Source organism: Anneissia japonica, unplaced genomic scaffold, assembly GCF_011630105.1.
Source record: "Anneissia japonica isolate Jap-2015-1 unplaced genomic scaffold, ASM1163010v1 scaffold287726_len2788222_cov184, whole genome shotgun sequence".
NCBI classification, from domain to species: Eukaryota; Metazoa; Echinodermata; class Crinoidea; order Comatulida; family Comatulidae; genus Anneissia; species Anneissia japonica.
The window spans coordinates 1,171,794-1,191,324 of NW_022705125.1; the positions used below are offsets into that span (position 1 = coordinate 1,171,794).

At 34.1% G+C, this 19,531-nt stretch overlaps 2 protein-coding genes across 2 annotated transcripts in view; both read right to left on the reverse strand.

Moving 5' to 3' along the window:
* LOC117105282 (HEAT repeat-containing protein 6-like) overlaps nt 1-13,575 on the reverse strand; it is a gene marked incomplete at its 3' end in the record, with an annotated part of 33,839 nt that extends 20,264 nt beyond the window's left edge. The window contains 10 exon segments of the mRNA XM_033246390.1: nt 453-582; nt 1,934-2,010; nt 3,810-3,929; nt 5,310-5,846; nt 6,546-6,641; nt 7,273-7,387; nt 8,915-9,030; nt 11,619-11,759; nt 12,269-12,373; nt 13,382-13,575. Of these exon segments, the coding sequence (XP_033102281.1) occupies nt 453-582; nt 1,934-2,010; nt 3,810-3,929; nt 5,310-5,846; nt 6,546-6,641; nt 7,273-7,387; nt 8,915-9,030; nt 11,619-11,759; nt 12,269-12,373; nt 13,382-13,546 (1,602 nt within the window).
* A 3,471-nt stretch (nt 13,576-17,046) lies between these two features.
* On the reverse strand, nt 17,047-18,966 carry LOC117105319. Its single transcript, XM_033246439.1, has one exon. The coding sequence runs from the start codon at nt 18,964-18,966 to the stop codon at nt 17,047-17,049; it is 1,920 nt and encodes a 639-aa protein (XP_033102330.1).
* Nucleotides 18,967-19,531: the final 565 nt, after the last annotated feature.

The window sequence follows — 19,531 nt, forward strand, 5'->3', positions numbered from 1 at the left end:
AAAAGAGACTTGATTATATCAGAACAGCAAAAGGGAAAAAAAATTTTAATTTATGAGTGAAGTAAAAATGGCTGGAAATTAGGTAAGAATGCAATATCGTATAGAAGGTTCCAGGGTCAACACTGCATTACTCAAAATCATAAAAAAAACAAAAAACAGAATGAAATAAAACATTTTCGATAAAAGTTGTCACAAAATGCTGAAAACAGTGGCCATTCATTGTAGACATTTGTTTCATAATATCTCCCTCTGCAACAGAGTGATTTATCTTATAACCTCTGCTAATTTCTCCCAAGTGAGTACTCCAAAGTTTAATTCGAGTCAAACTGAAAAAGCAATTTTCCGACATATGTCCATTTGGGATTTTCTAGAAACTTTGATGTGTTTTCAGGTTAAAAATGTTTTTCTTTTTTTTAAATATCTGGGGTAAACTTGCATATAAAATCTCATACTTTGATTATTTGTGTTATAGTCATGGAAGATGTCTCCGCAACGAGGGCTAATAGCAATGAACGGTGGATTTCTTTGATTGACATCGCCAGGATTCTGGAAAAGGGCGTGAATGCTGCATGTCGTATTTCTCTGGAATGAAACAAAAAATAAATACTAAAAATCAAATCTTCTGAGCCTCAAAATGAGACAATATTTACTGGTAAATGCTTGGGAACTTTCATTGAAACAGCATTGCAGTAACTGCTGCTAGTTGGCAATCGGTTTCAACAATATTCACTAACAAGTTTTGATGTCAATTTGTTATGACACCAAACTAATTATCTGAAGATCGTGGGTTCGATTCCAACACGAATCATTTGCAACTTTCTTCCGCAAATATTTAGAAAGGTACTGAGTATTATTCAGTACAATAACACGTCAGGTAGGGCAAAACATCAATCCTATGGTATTTTCCAGAGTTTCTACAGTTGGTGTATTTCTTCGAACAAACATTTTACAAGAGGAGGCCATGGACTAAAGAAAGTGCATGACTACAGAACAGGTGTGGTCATGCAATAACCGAGGGCATTTTAAAATTTTTACTTTTAGACAACCATGTTTGGGCTTGCCTGCAGATAACGTTTGGTGCTTGGGCATTTTTTTTAATGTATGTTAATATTCATACGGGAGGCATTTAAAATTTTCTCCAAACTTGTATGGTTTTTTTTAAAAGATCAACCTTTAACTTTAAAAATGATATTACCCAAGATTTTTTAGCCCTTCACGTTCACAATATGAGTGAAAAAACCATAAGATTAGTTAGGCCTATAGTATAAAAAAACATTTGAAAAGGTCACAGTGCTTGGACAAACCCACAATTGCTTGGGCCTAAAAAAATTGTATATTTCATATTATTTTTGAAGTCTTAATATTCGACTGTAGAATATCAACCTTTAACTTTAAAAATGATAGTACCCAAGATTTTTTAGCCCTTCATGCTCACAATCATGAGCGAAAAAACCCTAAGATTAGTTAGTCCTATAGTATAAAAAAAAACATTTGAAAAGGTCACCATGCTTGGACAATTCCATAAGTGCTTAGTCCTCAAGAAATTGTCTTATATGTAATAATTTTTATCACAGATAGATTCTTAGGCGCAGTTTCTTTGGTTCCCCCAATGCCATACTGAAAACTTTCTTAGCCAAAAAATTATACTCTAGAAGTTAAAAATCATTGGAAATCACATTTTTCTTAATGATACCCAATCACTTTCCCATCACCATCCCAATATGCCCCCACCCCACTCATTTTACATCAACGCCACTGTTGTTAGGTAGGTAATAACTTACCAGAACCATGTGTCTGTGATTTATCTGACTAAACTGCCTATATGTCTACTTGTCTGCCAACTGCCTGTAAATTTTGCCTGTCCATCTGTTTTTCTATCTACATATAATATGTTTTTTTTTGCACACTAAACTCTTTTATCAAAGCATTTTACCTGTCATCAGCAGCTGCTAAGAAATTTCTTGATCCTTCTAACATGGCAGACAGAACAACTACACCAGCAACTCTTGCCTACAAATAGAAATGGTCAGTGTGAGAATCAAACTTTCCACTAAACCCCGCTCCTTAATATTGTTGCTGAAGAGTCCCACGAAATGACAGTATAAAGTATAAAGATACGCAAACAAATATATATATATATATATATATGCGTTTTGCTCTCTGTATGCGTTTTGCTCTCAATGTTGATTATTATATCGTAATGACGTAATGATTATTATATCGTTATGACGCTCGCCTTGACAGCGAGAGGTCGCAGGTTCGAGTCCCGCCAGAGGCATTTTATTACACAATTTCTTTATTCATTTATTTACAGGACTACATTCGTTGAGAGCCTGTCTCTTATACACATCTAGATGTGTATAAGAGACAGATATATGTGTGTGTGTGTGTATGTGTGTGTGTGTGTGTAAAAATTTACCCAATATATGGGCCTTATAATATGATGGTGCTGTATATCATAAATTACGATATAATAATCAACATTGAGAGCAAAACGCATACAAATTATGATGTAGTGTTAAATTACAATTAAATAATAAGATATTAAGACATACATTTTCTTAGGAATGTCGGCGAAGGTTTTCTGACAGGTACTTTGCCTCATCCTTTTCAAATTACTTTCAAATATATTTGTATCCCCCACATTAAAAGCTTTACAATGACAGGTCAATTATTGAAATCGACTTATTATTGCCAAAGATATGTGTAAAAGTATTATGGCTTTCCCTGTACAGTACTAAAGTATACAATACTCCCATATTCTTATTGCTAATTAATCAGTTTAACAATTAACATCTCGACGAGATTTGATTGACAGATAAACCGACTAATCGAGAGCAGCTTAGCTCAGTCGGCTAATCTGCTGGTAGCCACTGTGTGTGCGCTGAACCGTGGAGATCTCTAGGTCCCCGGTTCAATTCCCATCGCTGCCTCTCCTTGTGTTTCAGGTAGAGGGCTGAAATACAAGTTACAATTAGCGCACCGTCTTTCAGATGAGACGTTTAAGCCGTTGGTCCCGTGTGCATTTATGGCCCATGTGCATGTTAAAGAACGCAGTACACTCTTCGGAAAAGAGTAGGGGATTGTCTCCCGGTGTACTGTCCAATCCCCACCAGAAGGACCCCACTGGAAATAAGTCTTCTTCTAGACTTTCGTGGGCTATCCTTGGTGTTTACACCGAATAAATCCAATCCAATCCAATCAGCAAGCGTCATTTAGTCGCGTGATCAAAAACTTTTTCTCGGACATTTTAATTTCCTTAGACAGCTGGTTTAAACACGAAACATACGTGAGCCTAGGCCTAGATGTCTATATGCTTGGTTACAGATACCCAGATTTACACAAGCAGTGCGCATCAGGGACTTGGCCTTTGCTGACAACAAGGTTGACTGAATGCAGCTTTTCCCTCTTCCTTTGGGAGCGAAATACAGAGGCTTTTACAACAATTTCTCAGCCATGTTCCATGAAATAGATTAACACTATGAATATATGATTCATTTGCATACCGCCTACCCTGAATTCTCTTTCTTAAAGAAGGTTGTTGATATCAAAGAAAATCTTCACCAACTCGGTAAGTCTAGACGCCATTGTCTAAGGTTTTCATGACTTTGTGGGCGGGGCCTCGCGTCCTTGTCGACATGTCAATTAGCGACAGTAAACTGTTTTTGGGATGGCAAGCCTCACATGAAGTTACATGTTTCCCATTACCAACCCTATATACCCTCTCTACTATGTTAAATCATATAGACACTTTCACTGATCATATACAGCACTGTTGTAAAGACCAGATCAACTTATAATTACTATACCTTGGGTGATGAATCCTTCAGGATGCTGGTGAAAAGTGTGTGGGAGGATGATCCTGGCCTCGGAGGGCTGTCTGGAATGAATGCTGACCAATACCCAAAGACAATTCGTTTCTCAGTATTCTATGAATTAATACAACCAAAATGTCTTCCAATCAGAATTAAGAAAAAAGTGCCTTGAAAAACATAAAACCTATTTTATCCTGTCAGTGGCCTATGAGTGCTACACTTTTGAATATAAAAAATTAAGGATACCTTCTCTTAAAGATGTATTGTCCCTTGAAAAATGATTTGCTCATTTTGGAGTAACATACAAATTATTAACTTAAGAATAGAAATTACTGAATCTCAAAAATGTGTACCCTGATTTTTAAACTGGATAATTTTACAACAAAAAAAATGAAACACTTCTAGTTACTAGAATTGTTTCTATCATTTTTCATCGTAAAACATTTTTAAATACACTACTTTCTATGTTGAAGTTGATCGTCTTTATGTTTACATCAAAATGATCAAGTAAATTTTTAAAAATCATTTTTATGATTTTTTGGGTATTTTGCATGGGACAGTACATCTTTAAAATCATATACATATAAATATGAAATTGCAGAAAAAAAAATTATGGTTGATAAAATTTCCTGCTGCCAAAATATCTCAAATGTTTTCATCAGAAATAATTGATAAAAGCTATTAAATATAAAGCAATTATCAATTATCAGATGTTTTTCATTGCCACATTACATTCATTCAAATGCTGTGATGTCAATTCAGGACTGAAAAGCACCACTTCTTACTTAAGCACTCACCATGTATTTATTCATCTTTAATTATTCTATAATTATTTTCTCATCTGCTTACAAGCTTTATGTAGAACCATTTTGCTAAATAAGATAAAATTCTATTTCAATTTTCCCCCTCCTTTGAAGAGCTTTTAATAAAAAATGTTACTAAACCAAAAAAAAAAAAAATTTAACAATTGTAGAAGCTTACAATCACATAATTATCATCTAATTAAGGCGTGTCGTGGCGAAATGGTTAAGTTGTCGCAAAATCCAGTATTGGGTAAATGAGCTTTAAAATATGGGAGCTCAAAAAAAATTGCCTAAAAATCCAAATTTGTTTTTCACTATAGATGAACAGCTTAATGTCTTATTAATCATGTCCCAAAGTATTAGTTCTGGAAGTGGTCAACAAATTGTTTATTTAATGTTATTTTGATAGTTCATTCTATTAAACAATGTATCCACAAATAACTTTGAAAGGCAATTACTCAAAATCATGTTTATCTTGACTCTAAAGAGTATGTACTTTCACTTTCCAATAACTTAGGCTTGAAATGTCCTATTTGAATAAATGAATGAACCCTCATTTTAAAGATCACATTCTCAGGTATTTGAAAATACCAAAAACTTGAATTTCAGTTTTTGCTACAACTTAGCCATTTTGCCACAACATGCCTCAATTAAGTTTTTATGTAGTTAAAAAAAAATTGCATTTACTTACTTTCATTACAGAATGCAAACATAATAGTGATGTTTGCCGAACTTTAGACATCATGGATCTTAATCTTGATGATTGCCCTCCCTCTGTATCTGAGTACTCAGACTCTGAACTGCTCACACGACTCCAGAGAGGCATGAGGGAGACTGCACTATTGATGGAAGAGCTTATAAAACCTGGATGCAGGCTAGAAGCTCCATTAGTAACTAGTTGGTCAGGTTCATCTTTGCTAGACATGTGGTCATTTGAAGCACTCGGGCGACTAGTACCAGGAGAAACATCCACTCTACTGGCAGTCGTACTTTCCTGTTTGGCACGGGATTTCTTTTTCGTCTTTTTTCCAGATTGTAAAGCTGAGCTTCTCAACCCTCCGCCTCCTCGACCACCAGGTCGTAAACAGACCTCATCCTTCACCTCTTCCTTTTTCTGTTGACTACTCGAGGGTGATGGCGGGGTTGGTTCTGATTGGAAATAGGGTGACGGGTATAGCGTTGACGGAACTGGTCCACTGATTCCAGGTAAACCAAATAACATATACACCTAAAAAATTTTGAAAATATATATAATACAAGTCTCTCACTAATGAAAGACCCCTCCAATTAAGGACCACCTCCAATTAAAGACCACTTTTCTGTAGTCCCAAATTAACAAATGTCTTTTATAGTAATATTCTAATTAGAGACCAAAGCTGATAAAGACCATAGAAACCCTGATCCCAAAAGTGGTCTTTACCTTGTGGGAGATATTGTTTTGTGAATTTAATGGGGTTTTTATGTGTGTACAAACCAGAAAAAGTAAAGCACAGAAAAAGTGGACTTTTAGTTAAAAAAAAAAAAAAAAATCTCAGACACCTAACTATGGAGATTGATTTGGTTTGGTTGTTCAAACCACTATTTGAGTGTACCTCTGACAGAGATTAGATAACTTTCCTACTCTCCACCTTTCATAATATACCATCGAAATGATGATGTGATATTCCATCTACATCCTAGAATTATTCAGCTCCAGGGCTTTACCTCCTTTTCCCTACCGGAGTTCTTTCCTTGGCCACGAAAGGCCCCCAACCAGGAAACATCCTTAATAGATGCCATACTCTCATAATAGGTAACTCCTCCCCTAAAAAAATTCTTGGTTACCCAACTTCTTTTTCAAGACTTTAAAGGTGAGCTACACAACTATACAGTAGCTTTTTTGTATACTCCCATCAACTGTGAAGTTTGAATTATATGTAATATTTACCTTTGCAGTAGCTAAAATATCTCCTAATCTTTCTAGTTGAATCTTCTTGTTAGATGTGAGTATAACTTGAATCCCTCTTAAAGCACCATACAGTATCTAAAAAAAAAGGAGGAATAAAATGTTAAGATAAAAAAAAAAAACAACAAGATTAGAACTAGAGAGGAATGGTGTGAAACAAGAAAAAAGAAATGAAACAGGGAGAAACATTAAGATGCAATGTATCATAATTATTTAGTTATATTATACCACCCTAAAAAGTCAAGGATAGGAGAAGGATGTAGTCCACGATTTTTGTGATTATCACACACAAAAATCTGGTTTGCAGGGGGCGGATCCAGTAGGGGAACTGGGGAAAGGGGCACATGCCCCTGTTTTGCCACAATTTTTTAAAATTTCAATGCATATCAATGTTATATGCTACTCACTTATCTATTCTGAAACTGTTGTGTGCCTAACACCCCCTGCCCCTCCCCCTCCCAACCCGTTCGAAAATTTCTGGATCAGACCTTTTGGTGGTACATTTGTGAATGTGCACATGTCTTTGCAAAGACATTGGCCCAAATCTAGTGGTTCCCTACCTGTTGCAGATACAAATTGACCTTTCCTGATAAAAAATGTGATGGAGACCAGTATAAAAATTGAAGACCTACAGTAAGCAATGCAATTGAATGAGAGGAAACGCTGGAACATTGAATAAATGAATGTTAATTATGAAACTGTACCGTACCCTACAATATTCTAATTCATCCGTTTTGGGTTCCTTTTGTGTCTTCAAAACTTGTAGAAGAATATTTAGACACTTTCTTAAGTAAGATTCATCGATTGCTTTATTATCAGAGTCTCTGAAAATAACGAAACAAACAATTAATCAAGTCTGATAAAAACTAATTTCATCCAGAACAAGTTGATGTAATTGGAATGCAAAAAAAAAAAAAAAAATTTCCTGATAAGTTAATCAATTTTTTCTGATTATTAGGAATACTCGAACTGAATTGGATGGCTGAGCATTTAAGACTGGTGCCGCAATGCACAGCCATAATATTAACGCTGTTTCGAACAGCACGCTCACATATGGTTCTGGTCGTGGAGTAAGTCTTCTCGGAAAACTGTAGACAATTTGGCTTAGAACCCTGTACAATTACATTTCAATGCTTTATATTAACAAAAGTTTCTTTTTGAGGTTTTGTGAATAGAGAGCTCATAACTATATATTACTTGTACTCCATAAACCAAATCCTATCCATATGAAGGCTTTTGAATGGAAAACTGATTATTTTGTAAACCTTGATGCTCTGCAACAAGTCTTTTTTGTAATGTTTTTGGCAGTGGAAATCTAATAATTTGAGACCCTCAAATACGGTACCTGTATTCTTTTTACTAGAAACGCCCAGGGAATTCCTAGTGAGAACAAAAATTAATTTGTTAGAAATAAGAATTGATGTGATAATAAACATAGCTCTGTAGGTGCAGCAATACCATGTAATAAATAAAATATACTGTACTGTAAAATTTGATTGATGAATGAAATATTTACATATTAGGAATTGAATTACATTATTAAAAGATAACACACTGAATATATTAAAACATTTTTAAAAATAACCATAGTAAAATATTCCATATAAAAAAATATAAAAATAGACATATAAATGCAATTAAAACTAGCACTAACATGACAAGATACATTAGCAATGAAGATAACACTACAGATATATTGTATGATGGTGTATTTAAACAGTGAATTTAATTATGTTAGAAATACACATTTTTATGTTTTATATTTTCTTCTTTTTGTGTGTTTATTGAATTATTCCGTAGTTTGCATTCATTGTTTATTTAAATTCTGGCATGCTTCTTACACACAACACCAAGTACCATTACTGCAAAACCTCGAATTGAAGCCATGGGCTTCTTTTTGAGATGGGCTACTTTTTGAGATGGGCTTCTTTTCGTGACTACTTTTGCAAAGTAAAGAGGGGGACTTATTTTCAAAAAGAATTCTGTAAATTGTTTGAAGTTGTACAATTAAACAATAAATAAGGTCAGTGTAACATCAATCTGTATTATGGAGTGTATTTAACTGGCATTAAATTGCCTAAATTAATGTATAAACCAAGCTTGTTTATAATTTATTTTGTTTTTGGAAATTCATGCTCAGTGTATGTACAGTACTATCTCGAAAAGAAGCATGCTATTTTGAAAAGAAACCCATGGGCTTTCTTTTTAGGATAATTTTGCAAACTAAAGAGGGAAGGCTTAAATTCGAGATGGGCTTCATCTCGAGATTAAGCCCACTGGACTTCAATTCAAGGTTTTATGGTACTTAATTAATGAATGAGAATAAAATTTAAAATATTAATGTTACTTACTGCATACATAGGTTTCCAATACAATGCAATACCAGTCTTTTCACCTCAGTGTCCGGAGACTCCAGCAATGTGATTAGCAACCCCTTGGGTTGGTCAAACAGGAGTTCATCAATAAACTGAAAAACAATCAGTGTGCAGAAGTATTAATAACACATACACATCAAAACATTCATTCATTCTGATTATTGATTTTAATTATTTAAACTAATTCTTCTCATTTCTTTAAAAATATCTTTATTTAATTAGTCTCATTCATCTTACTAATAGCTCTTCTACAGTATTTCCTTAAACTAAAGAGAGAATTTTATTTACAAAATTAAAGCAGTAAACAGCCCATCAGCTGTACCCAATTGTATACAACGGGCTTCCAAATGCCTTATACAGTAGCTATTTATAACGCACCAGATATAAATCTTTTGATTGGTGGATTTCATGACACCATTTAAGGGCAAAATAATTGCACATTTTTATTTGCATCACTTTTCATGCAAATGTAGGGCTATCCATGAATATTTGTTCCATTTGTTTGTCCCACTGCACGCCTCCACCTAATATAATGTTTTCATTTGTCGAAAGAAATGGACAGTTCCACTTAGAAGAAAAGTCAACCTAACTTGTTTTCCATAAAAAATATCAAATAACAACTAGAAATTGCAAATTGCAAGTGAAGTGCTGCGAAGTACAACTGCATAAAATGTTCTTCGAACAAAATTATTTATGGGAGTCAAGTGAAAATAATGAATAATAAAAATATAACAAATAATATGAGCACGACCCATTGTCTATATATTATTAGAACAGCGTTGGTACCGTGTACAATAGTGTTTTGCTGCAGTGACATCTCTCTGCTGGCGATGGCTCGCAGCTGCTGGCGATGACTCGCTGCTGGCGAATCGATCTGCGCATGTATATAAAATGGTATTTATTTCCGCAAACACTATGCCAGTCTACAACAAGCGTCGCCTAAATGTAATAATTAGCACGTTGAAATAGGCTAGTAAATAAGTTTAACTGGGTTCGTAAATAATATTCTAGATGTGTATAAGAGACAGCTACTAAGTGGGTTAAAATAAAGTTTTCATACAAATAGGGATTTAGTTCCGCATTGCTTTTCCATTAGCCAGGCTCTGACTTGATCCCTCTGATTTTTTTTTATGAGATACTAGTGAAACAATTATAAAAAAAATAAATAAATGGCCAGTAAACTAACAATAACTACCAGTCCATAAAAAAAAAAACAACAATCTTTATTTACATAACAACTGGAATGGAAAGTATTTAATAAAAAAAAAAATCTTCCACAGGGACAGTAAAAAAACTAATAATATAAGTCAACAAAATAAAAACAATTAAATATTGCCTAAAAAATTTAGTGTGATGCAATATTAAACAAGTTAAATAATAACAATAAAGAACATGATTAGTTTATCACCCTCACCTACATATCTACTATAGTATTGAAGAAAAAGAACATTTTGCATTTTATTTTTTCATATATTGTTTTTCTTTTTTTTAAATAATTATAGTATTGAAGAAAAAGAACATTTTGGATTTTATTTTTTTTTTTATTTACTATTATTAATTTTTTTAAAATAAATAGTTAAAAGATATTGTTTGTATTATGTAAATCATGCATTTTCCTTATCACTGTTCCAGCCTAGATAGGATGAAAAACTAATATTTCAGGCCTAATTGCTCAAAAGATAAATTTTATGAACCACAGTGTATAAAAACTGAAATCGTTTTATTGGTGATGTCATTGCTATAATACTAACAATGACATCAGTCTGTTCTTGCCAACTCTATGACCACATGACGTATGACCACAGAGTTCATTTTTCTTGACCTCGAGTTATAAATAATATCAAATAACAACTAGAAATTGCAAATTGCAAGTGAAGTGCTGCGAAGTACAACTGAAGTGAAAATAATGAATAATAAAAATATAACAAATAATATGAGCACGACCCATTGTCTTTATATTATTAGAACAGCGTTGGTACTGTGTACAATAGTGTTTTGCTGCAGTGACATCTCTCTGCTGGCAATGGCTCGCTGCTGCTGGTGATGACTCGCTGCTGGCGAATCGATCTGCACATGTATATAAAATGGTATTTATTTCCGCAAACACTATGCCAGTCTACAACAAGCGTCGCCTAAATGTAATAATTAGCACGTTGAAATAGGCTAGTAAATAAGTTTAACTGGGTTCGTAAATAATATTGTCCTCAAAATATTGTGGCTGAGACATGAGCCGATTAAACGTAGAAATAGGAAACCTAGAAATATAGTAAAAACGCTGAATATTACTCCAGCGTCGCGACATGCCGACGTTGGTATGAGTAGGTTAGTCAACAAACGTCGGTTAAAGTAATTGATTTTACCCGGCAGAACGAAAGAAGGAAACTCCGCTTTTCAGTTGTCTCAGGCGATTGATTTTTGACAAACAATGACCTTTTAGAGGTCAAACTGCTGTCAAGAATATAAATTGGCTGCTTCGCAGCAATGAAAGATCTATTTTAGGTGTATTATAAAACAAATATTTAATGTTTTGTATTCATGCAGTGGAAAGAATACTTTAATTTGTGGAAATATTTATGGTACATATTCAACTTAACTCTACCTAGAACGGAACAGTCGAACTTTCAAATCATGAAAACATTCTTCCCGCTCATAACTATTCATTATTCGTATAATAGTATACCTTGAGGCAGGTGGGACCATTTTCGTACAGCAAAGCACCAAGAGCTCTTAGGACATCATGTTTCATCCACTCTGGACTTCGACGAATCACCTCTATGACATATTCTACTACAGTTTCTATAGTGTGCGGTGTCAAAGTATTCTAGAAAAAAAAATATTTTAAAAATTTAAGTACTGTAAATGTTCAAATAAACACCTCTCTTTAATAAATAAATGGCGTTCTTGTATAAAAACTGCACCATAATTTCTAATATAAGTCAATCGTGACATCATCACTGCAACTCCCAATGTTATTTGCCTATCCCACAGTCCACTTTTTTCCACCAAATCTGAATGGTATTTTCTAAAAGATGGGACAAATATCGGTCTATGTAGCGATTTTTATCTTCATTATTCCAGGAGATTTAGCTTTGTAAAAACTGTACAAATTTAAAGGAGCAATTACCAGCATGAAAAAGGGGTACCTAAAATTCAAAAGGCCGTAACTTAAAATCCGCTTGGAAATTGGAGCTGAAATTTTGGATTCTTTCTTTTTACACATCAAAGTATTTTTAGAATTTTTTTTCAGGAAAATCCAAAAAGGGGGGGGGGGCAGGTTCACATGGGCATGGTAGTTGACCTAAGCCAGAATAACCCTTTAGCATACTTTACCTTCAGATGAGCCACAAAGACAACGAGCTGGCAAGCCTTGGCAACCAGAAGATCTTGACCAAGTGGCACTAGAACACATAATCTGCATAAGGTCTCATTGACATCCTAAAAAAATTACAGATTTAAAAAAAAATGATTGACTGAAATTATTGCCATTTCTTTGTATATTTATGTTAATTGCACTTCAATTCCAAAGCATCAAATTACAAATTAACAAGAAAAAAAAATATAAACAAAATTCAGTGTACTGTACAATTGAGTTGAGTTGAATACTTGGTGGTTAAGATGCTTGCCTTCCAATCCCAGGGTCCTGGGTTCAATTCCTGTCAGTGTTGCAGGATTTTTTCTCACGACCAAAACAACTCCACTCCCTAAATCCCATATTGAGATTTAGTGTGTAAAGCATCATGTGTGTATGTTTGTCTTGTGTAAGGGATTGTCACCTACAAGTAGGACAGTGATATTCGCTATTGACAATCCTTGGACATGTATTATTGTGTGCCTAAATAAATAATTTAAAAAAAAATAAAATAAAAAATAAAATGAGAAAGAATGCAGAGGATAACTTGCCCTGAGGCTTGTTTCTGTAGAGGTTCCCACCAATTAATAATTGAAAGTGGTATTAAAAAAGTGGACATTTTTTTCCCAGTACTTTTCGGATGATTAATGAGGGCATATTCCAAACCATAAATAATCATGAGAATGGAAACTTGAGTCATGGTGGTGGAATACATTTTTATATAAATTGTATTTAGGCCTAGGCCTAGGCCTATAGGCTATGCCTAGGTTATGTAAATTCTTCAAAATATGTTGTACATTACTATACTCTAGCTAGGCTAGGATTTGAAAAACTGGAAGAGCATGTGACATGTGAGAAAAAAACTGTTCGGGAGTCAGGTTACCAAAATGGGAATCTCCCGATCAAAAACGGGAATGTTGGCACGTATGCTACTCTAGCTCTGACATACAAGATCACTTCCTCATATTTACGCACACCACTGCATAAAAGCGCAAGAGATAAGCTTAGGCCTAGGTAGTGTCCAAAATTTCAGACCTCACTCACAAGGATAGGCCTGGCCCTAGGCTAGCCTACTAGCTAGTTCCAAAACAAACCTTATCTGGAATTGAACAGTGTGAGTAATTGATGGAGTTGAGAGTATCCAGAGTGCTGTTAACATCACTTTTAAAAGATTCATCTGTGGTTGGGACTAGCGATTGCAATTTTATCAAACAGCAACTAAAACGCTGCTGTTCTTCCCGACTGATTGCCGTCTCCATGATGAAGATTAAAAATTAAAGGGCGCCACTATGTGACACACTGGCTCAAAATACTATAGCGCGCCAAAAAGGACAAATCATAAACTTTCATTGATGGCCCGGATGTAGCAGGAATAACATACCTGTTTTCTGCAACAAACTGACGTTGAGGCATGTATTGTTTCAGAGATGGTAACTGGCATATAAGCCATACGGACGTCTTCCTTCTAGGGTTAAGACAGATCATGGCACTCAGGATAGGAAGAAAGTACCGTTTCGATTTTATTTGTATAATATTCAAATCAACCAACTTTATTTTTCATCATCATCATTATTTTACATGCATTGGGGATTGAAAACATGTTTATACAAATAATATTTTATCAATTACGTACAGTCACGGGCTAGACTGGATTACAGTCCCTAATTTTATCTTGATCAGTAAAAACTACTAAAAATAAATTCCCATCCAAATTTAACAACATAACAAAAAACACGCTTTTGGCGATCTTTGAAAATATTTACAGTAACACTCTACGAAAATATAATAAATTAAAAACGTGCCTAAAACGTCACTCTTGACAATCGAGCTGAATATGGTCCTTGATTCATGCAAAAGGCATGAATCGCCTATTAGTGACAGATATACTACTGTAGGGGAAGGGTTGTCTAAAAATTTGATGACGTAACCGTATTCGTTATGGTTTTCGTCGTAAGCTTTCAAAAACTCCCTAATGTTTCAAAATGAACACGTCTGCTAGCATTCTGTGTTAGATATATACCTCATACATATATGCACAATTATTTAATAACAACATTTAATTGGTCAGTAGGATATTGACTAGTTTCCTGCATGATGTGTATAAGCAGAAGCGGAGGAAAAAGCACTACCCAAAATCGATTACGGTATCTCATGGCTGGCTATACGAGAAATGCGTATACTTTCCACATGAGCAGTTAAATCAGCATGTAATGTACACTATTATTTGTTAATTCATGAGATATAATAAAAGTAATACACCATGATTTTATTTCAGTGTTGGATGATTGGGACTACTACCTTGCGTCTTTCTCTATGTTGAAATCTTCTTCATAAATATTCTACAAACACACGATGAAAGACTGTATATAGCTTAATATACTTAATCTAATGTCACTTATTTAGCAGACTTTTTGAAATATTACAAAACTTCCGTAGGTTGCTATGGGAATTTTGCCTAATTATAAGGATATACGGAAATAGACAATACCGTAATTTATCATAAACCTAGACCCATAAATAAATAGGTCAAGTCCTAAAAAAAGAAATTTTCCATCAGGATCGTTGGTTACATTGTCCCTATATGACAACCGTCAGATTAATGATAAATGATTGTGGAAAGAATGGCCCGTAAATTATCATCCTCAATCTTTAAAATTCCACAGTTGTTATTATCCTCAGTTGTACGTAATTTAAGCAACCCATATTTTGCACTTAAGACAAATTGTAGTGCTACGGATATTTTGTATTTACTTCGGATATTTTAGACTTGGCTACTGAAATGCATTTTACTAACTTGAAAAGTCTGATTTAGGTACAAAACAATAGAATCAGGAAGGGAGGCTGGCTACGTGAAGCGTCTGTACACACAGGCAGATATCAAGATTTATTAACATTTGTTTAGGTACAACTTCGATAGAATCAGGAAGGATGAAAAAGACTGATGTAACTCATGGTGCATTACATAATCATAGCACTTAGGCTACGTCCCACTTATGCATCTATGGATAGGACTTATAGGGTGTAGGGAGTTATATAATAATAGATATCTAAAGAAAACCTAGCATGCACCGATGAGATAATGAGCCACAGGTTGTTTTGATACTTTAAACGTATTTAAAACCATCAATCCAAAAAATAATATAAAAAAGGCTATGAAATTGGAACGGAAAATTTATCAAAACTACAAATCGTGTATATATTTTTACTCATGGTCAATTCATTATTTGCTGAAAATGAAAAAAAAAATCAAAGTGCTTTACCTAATATGGATCAAAATCGATAATTTATTTCGAGAGGCATCGCTTCAATAGTGACGTTGCAAATTGATAAAATACTCAGATTATGATTTCAGACTGAGATTTATTTGACATTCACTTTAAAAGGTGGCACACATTAAATATTGGTGCTTCCAGACTTGTACAATTATATTACGTAAAAGAGCAAAGCAAATATTTTATTAATTTATAAATTTAAATTCAGCGTTATTATGACTTGATGCGTATTTATTACGAGTTATATCAAATTAAGGTTTAGTAGCATAGAATAAATACCGTGATGATACCATAGTCAATTTTCTTAACATTAAAACTTAAGTTCGTCATCGTTTTTAACAACAATTTTATCAAATAATTACTATTCTTAATCCTTTCTCACAAATCTAGTTTTTCTAATCATTAACTCACGATTCGTAAACTTTCTCACATAGTACCACAAATGTTAAACTTGATACTGCTTAAAACGAAGGTACTTCTTTTGTATCATAATAATGCTATCATTCAGACTGCAAGGTGAGGACCCTAACAGAACATACAGGACATGGTATTAGTGAACGTATTCTGTGTCATTGACAATAAATGAGGGCGCTGCTGCGTTTTCTGTGGCTTCATCTGCCTCTTATCAACACTTGCTGTAGTTGCTTACTTTGCAACCACTAGAGTCGGTCAGACCATTTGTTTAAATTTACAATTCATTACACATGCAACAAAAACATGCTTAATTTTATGCAAGATAGTTAATATTTAACATTTAAATTATTATCAACAAGTGCCGCCTTCAATTGGCTGGCTTTAAGTATGTCATCACTGAAAAACGAGTGTTGACCATTCTACATTACCTTACCATACTCATTAATAATCGATCCATATTTTAATATTTTTCATCCACATTTTGTATGCCTGTCTGCTTGATTTCCTCTTCCTACAAAGATACCTTTACGCTGTGCTGTCTGCTGTTAACAGTGACGGCGCCAGAAGTTCCCAGAAAAGGGGTCTACGTCTTAAAGGGTTTCCAAGGTACCCGACGACAAATCCCTCAACCCAAGTTCCACGACACGGGTCCAAAATCACCTGTTTGGAGAAAATTTTGAAGAATAGGGTTCCTCTTCTAAGCGACTTTAGCAGTGTTCACCACCAAAATAATTAGTTCAGGGTTCCCCAGGGGTGATTGTAGTCCCTGGACACACTATCTGTAAATATTAAGTGATTGGCAGGAATCAATAACTCTTCATTACTGAAACAGCCTGTCCGACTTATTTTTATCATAGTTTATAAAAAACACCACTATATTCAAAGCAGATTCTCTCTGTAGCATCGGTTGTAATTGACCACGATTTACCTTGATCTAAACACTGATAATAACACGTACAATATTTCTTTATACTTTTTGGACAAGTTGATATAAACAGGTCTACTTCTTTGTTTCCATACAGAAACATTGTTTTAAATTTTACATTTTTACAAAGAAAAGTAATATTTTCAATTTAGTAATTAAAAATCTTAACTGACCTATCACCATGGTTTGTCAGAGCAACTCTTCTTGGATGATAGGAAATTATTGCTAGTCCCCATGGAAAATTTATTCCATCTTCTTGTGTATCAATTCGTTTGATAAACGTGCCATCACTATTGAATAGCTGTAATTTGTTTATACTTGATATTATGATGTTTCCATCATCATCTACAACCACTCCTCCAGGCTTCATTATTTTACCACTATCATCTCCTGGCCAAACAAGCACCTTGCTGAATTGTTCCTTATCAAATAATTCTAGCCTATTATGAATATGATTTAATAAAAGTAATTTTCCCTCCTTTGTAAATGTGACATCATTGTAACCATTATGGTAAACATTGGTTTTGTTGATCACCTCGGAGACAAATGTCACATTTTTATACATACTAAACTTGAAGGCACCCTTATTGAAAAAACTTGTAGCATAAACCTTTGTAAATGCCTCATTTACTTTGACTCCAGATGGCGCCTCCAAACATCCTTTTCCAACTGTCTTCTTTACCTGACCGTCCATCGTACATATTTTGATAGATTTGTAATTCCCATCATCACTGAATGCTAGTTGACCATTCTTCATTTTGTGCATTCTGTTGACACGTACGCCAGCTGGTAACGTTATCTTACCAATGTATTCTCCATTTTGCTTGTACTTGTAGATGTCATTTTTCCAATATGCAACTAATAAGCAGTTTTCTTTATTACACCATTCAACATCTGTAACCTTTTTACCTACTTTAATAGTGTTCACTAAACCTTCTTTTTCTACATTTATCATTATTGGAGAATGCTTGACTGGTTCACAATCAATACTAATATCTAGTCTGTATACACCAATACTTGTACACACTCCTTTAACAATATAATTACCATCATCATCTTCTTGAACTGGCGTCATGTTGGTTTCTCCTGTACATTCGACTGTCCATGTTGCTTCTAGTTGACTTGCATGTATTTCACATTTTTCTATTTTGACTAGTTTGACAGTAATTATTTGGTATTGTGTCGCACAAATATTTCTACTACAATTTACTTTTAAGCAATCTGCTATCTTCTCACTCACAATGCCAATTCCATGCCTTTTTAATGCAGTGATTTGATGTTTATTTTGAAAGAAGTGAATTTCTTGATTATTTTCGGTAGCTCCCTTGTTTATTTTACTGGGCAGTTCTTTGATTCTATCTTTCAATCCTGTAATAATTGCTTCACTTGATTGTGAAGATGTTGCTTCATCACTCCTTAAAAGCTGACTACTAACATTGAATTTTGTCTTTACGTCTGATATTGATGTTCTCAGGTCATGAATTTGGGCATCAATTTCACACTTTTTCTTTTCACGTTTCCTTTCTACTTTCTTTTTTAATTCTTGTCCTTTATCCTTGATTATCTGGAGCATTTCTTTTACATGATTGTCAATATCTCTCAAAATAGTATCATTATTTTCATCTAATTTGTTAACATTAAGATGCATTTTTGTTAATCCATCTTGTACTGTGGTTGTGTTATAATTGGCATTTTCCTCGATTTTGTTACCAGTCTGTTTAAATCCATTGAATTCTTTGGAACTATTATAAGCCTTATTACTCCCATTCGCTGCTTTGTGGTCAGTAATAGCACCAAGCGTACATCTTACAATTTTACAATATTTGCAAAAAAACTTCACTGGTTCATTGTGAAGAGAGTTACACTGGTGACGATGTAGTGAAAAAAACTCCAATGGCGTCATGGATCGCACATCTTCTGTTGGGTAAAGCATGTGATTTGTAAAAGCTCGAAATGTCTTATTGTGGTCAAAGCAAATGGAACATATGTACTGTCTACATTCCTGACAATAGTATGTTGCCTTCTTGTCAATTTCACAACTGCATTCACATTTATCTCTTTTATCCATCTCATCAATAGTTTGTAATAAGTTATTGACAAAGGTTTTTGGAGGAAGTTTCTCAAGCCCACCTTATGGAATTGGTTATAATTTTAAGCAAATTGGGCATATCAGCTCGCCCTTTGCCTCGACTCAGGTAGTACGAGACAGTTTAATGACTTAGAATGCTGGGGCTTTTTGAGGCAAATGGATCATTTCAATATCTTTCTCCTAGATCTTCTATATTTTTTTTCTTTCATCCAGGTTGATGATGTTATCCTTTAAAAAACAAATATATATTGTACTGATTTTAAGTGAAGTAAGCACGAATGTGTATATATTTTTTGTCATATTTATTAGACATGGTATAGTAATATTAGTTTTTTATGTCACGGCAGTATTGTACATGCCATTACAGCAACATCCAAAACAGTAATAACAGCAACAGTAAAAATAAATATGAATTAAATCTTTTGTGTTATTTTTAAAATGCGTTGTATTTTTTGTCAACTTACGTCCATTTGGTTCTATTATCAAGGATTTCAGTTCAAGAAGATTACCAGTTTCTTTATTAAGGAAATATGAAAAGATTACT

Coding starts and splice junctions, on each gene's coding strand:
- LOC117105319 (XM_033246439.1), bottom strand. CDS start 18,966: ATGGATAAAAGAGATAAATGTGAATGCAGTTGTGAAATTGACAAGAAG.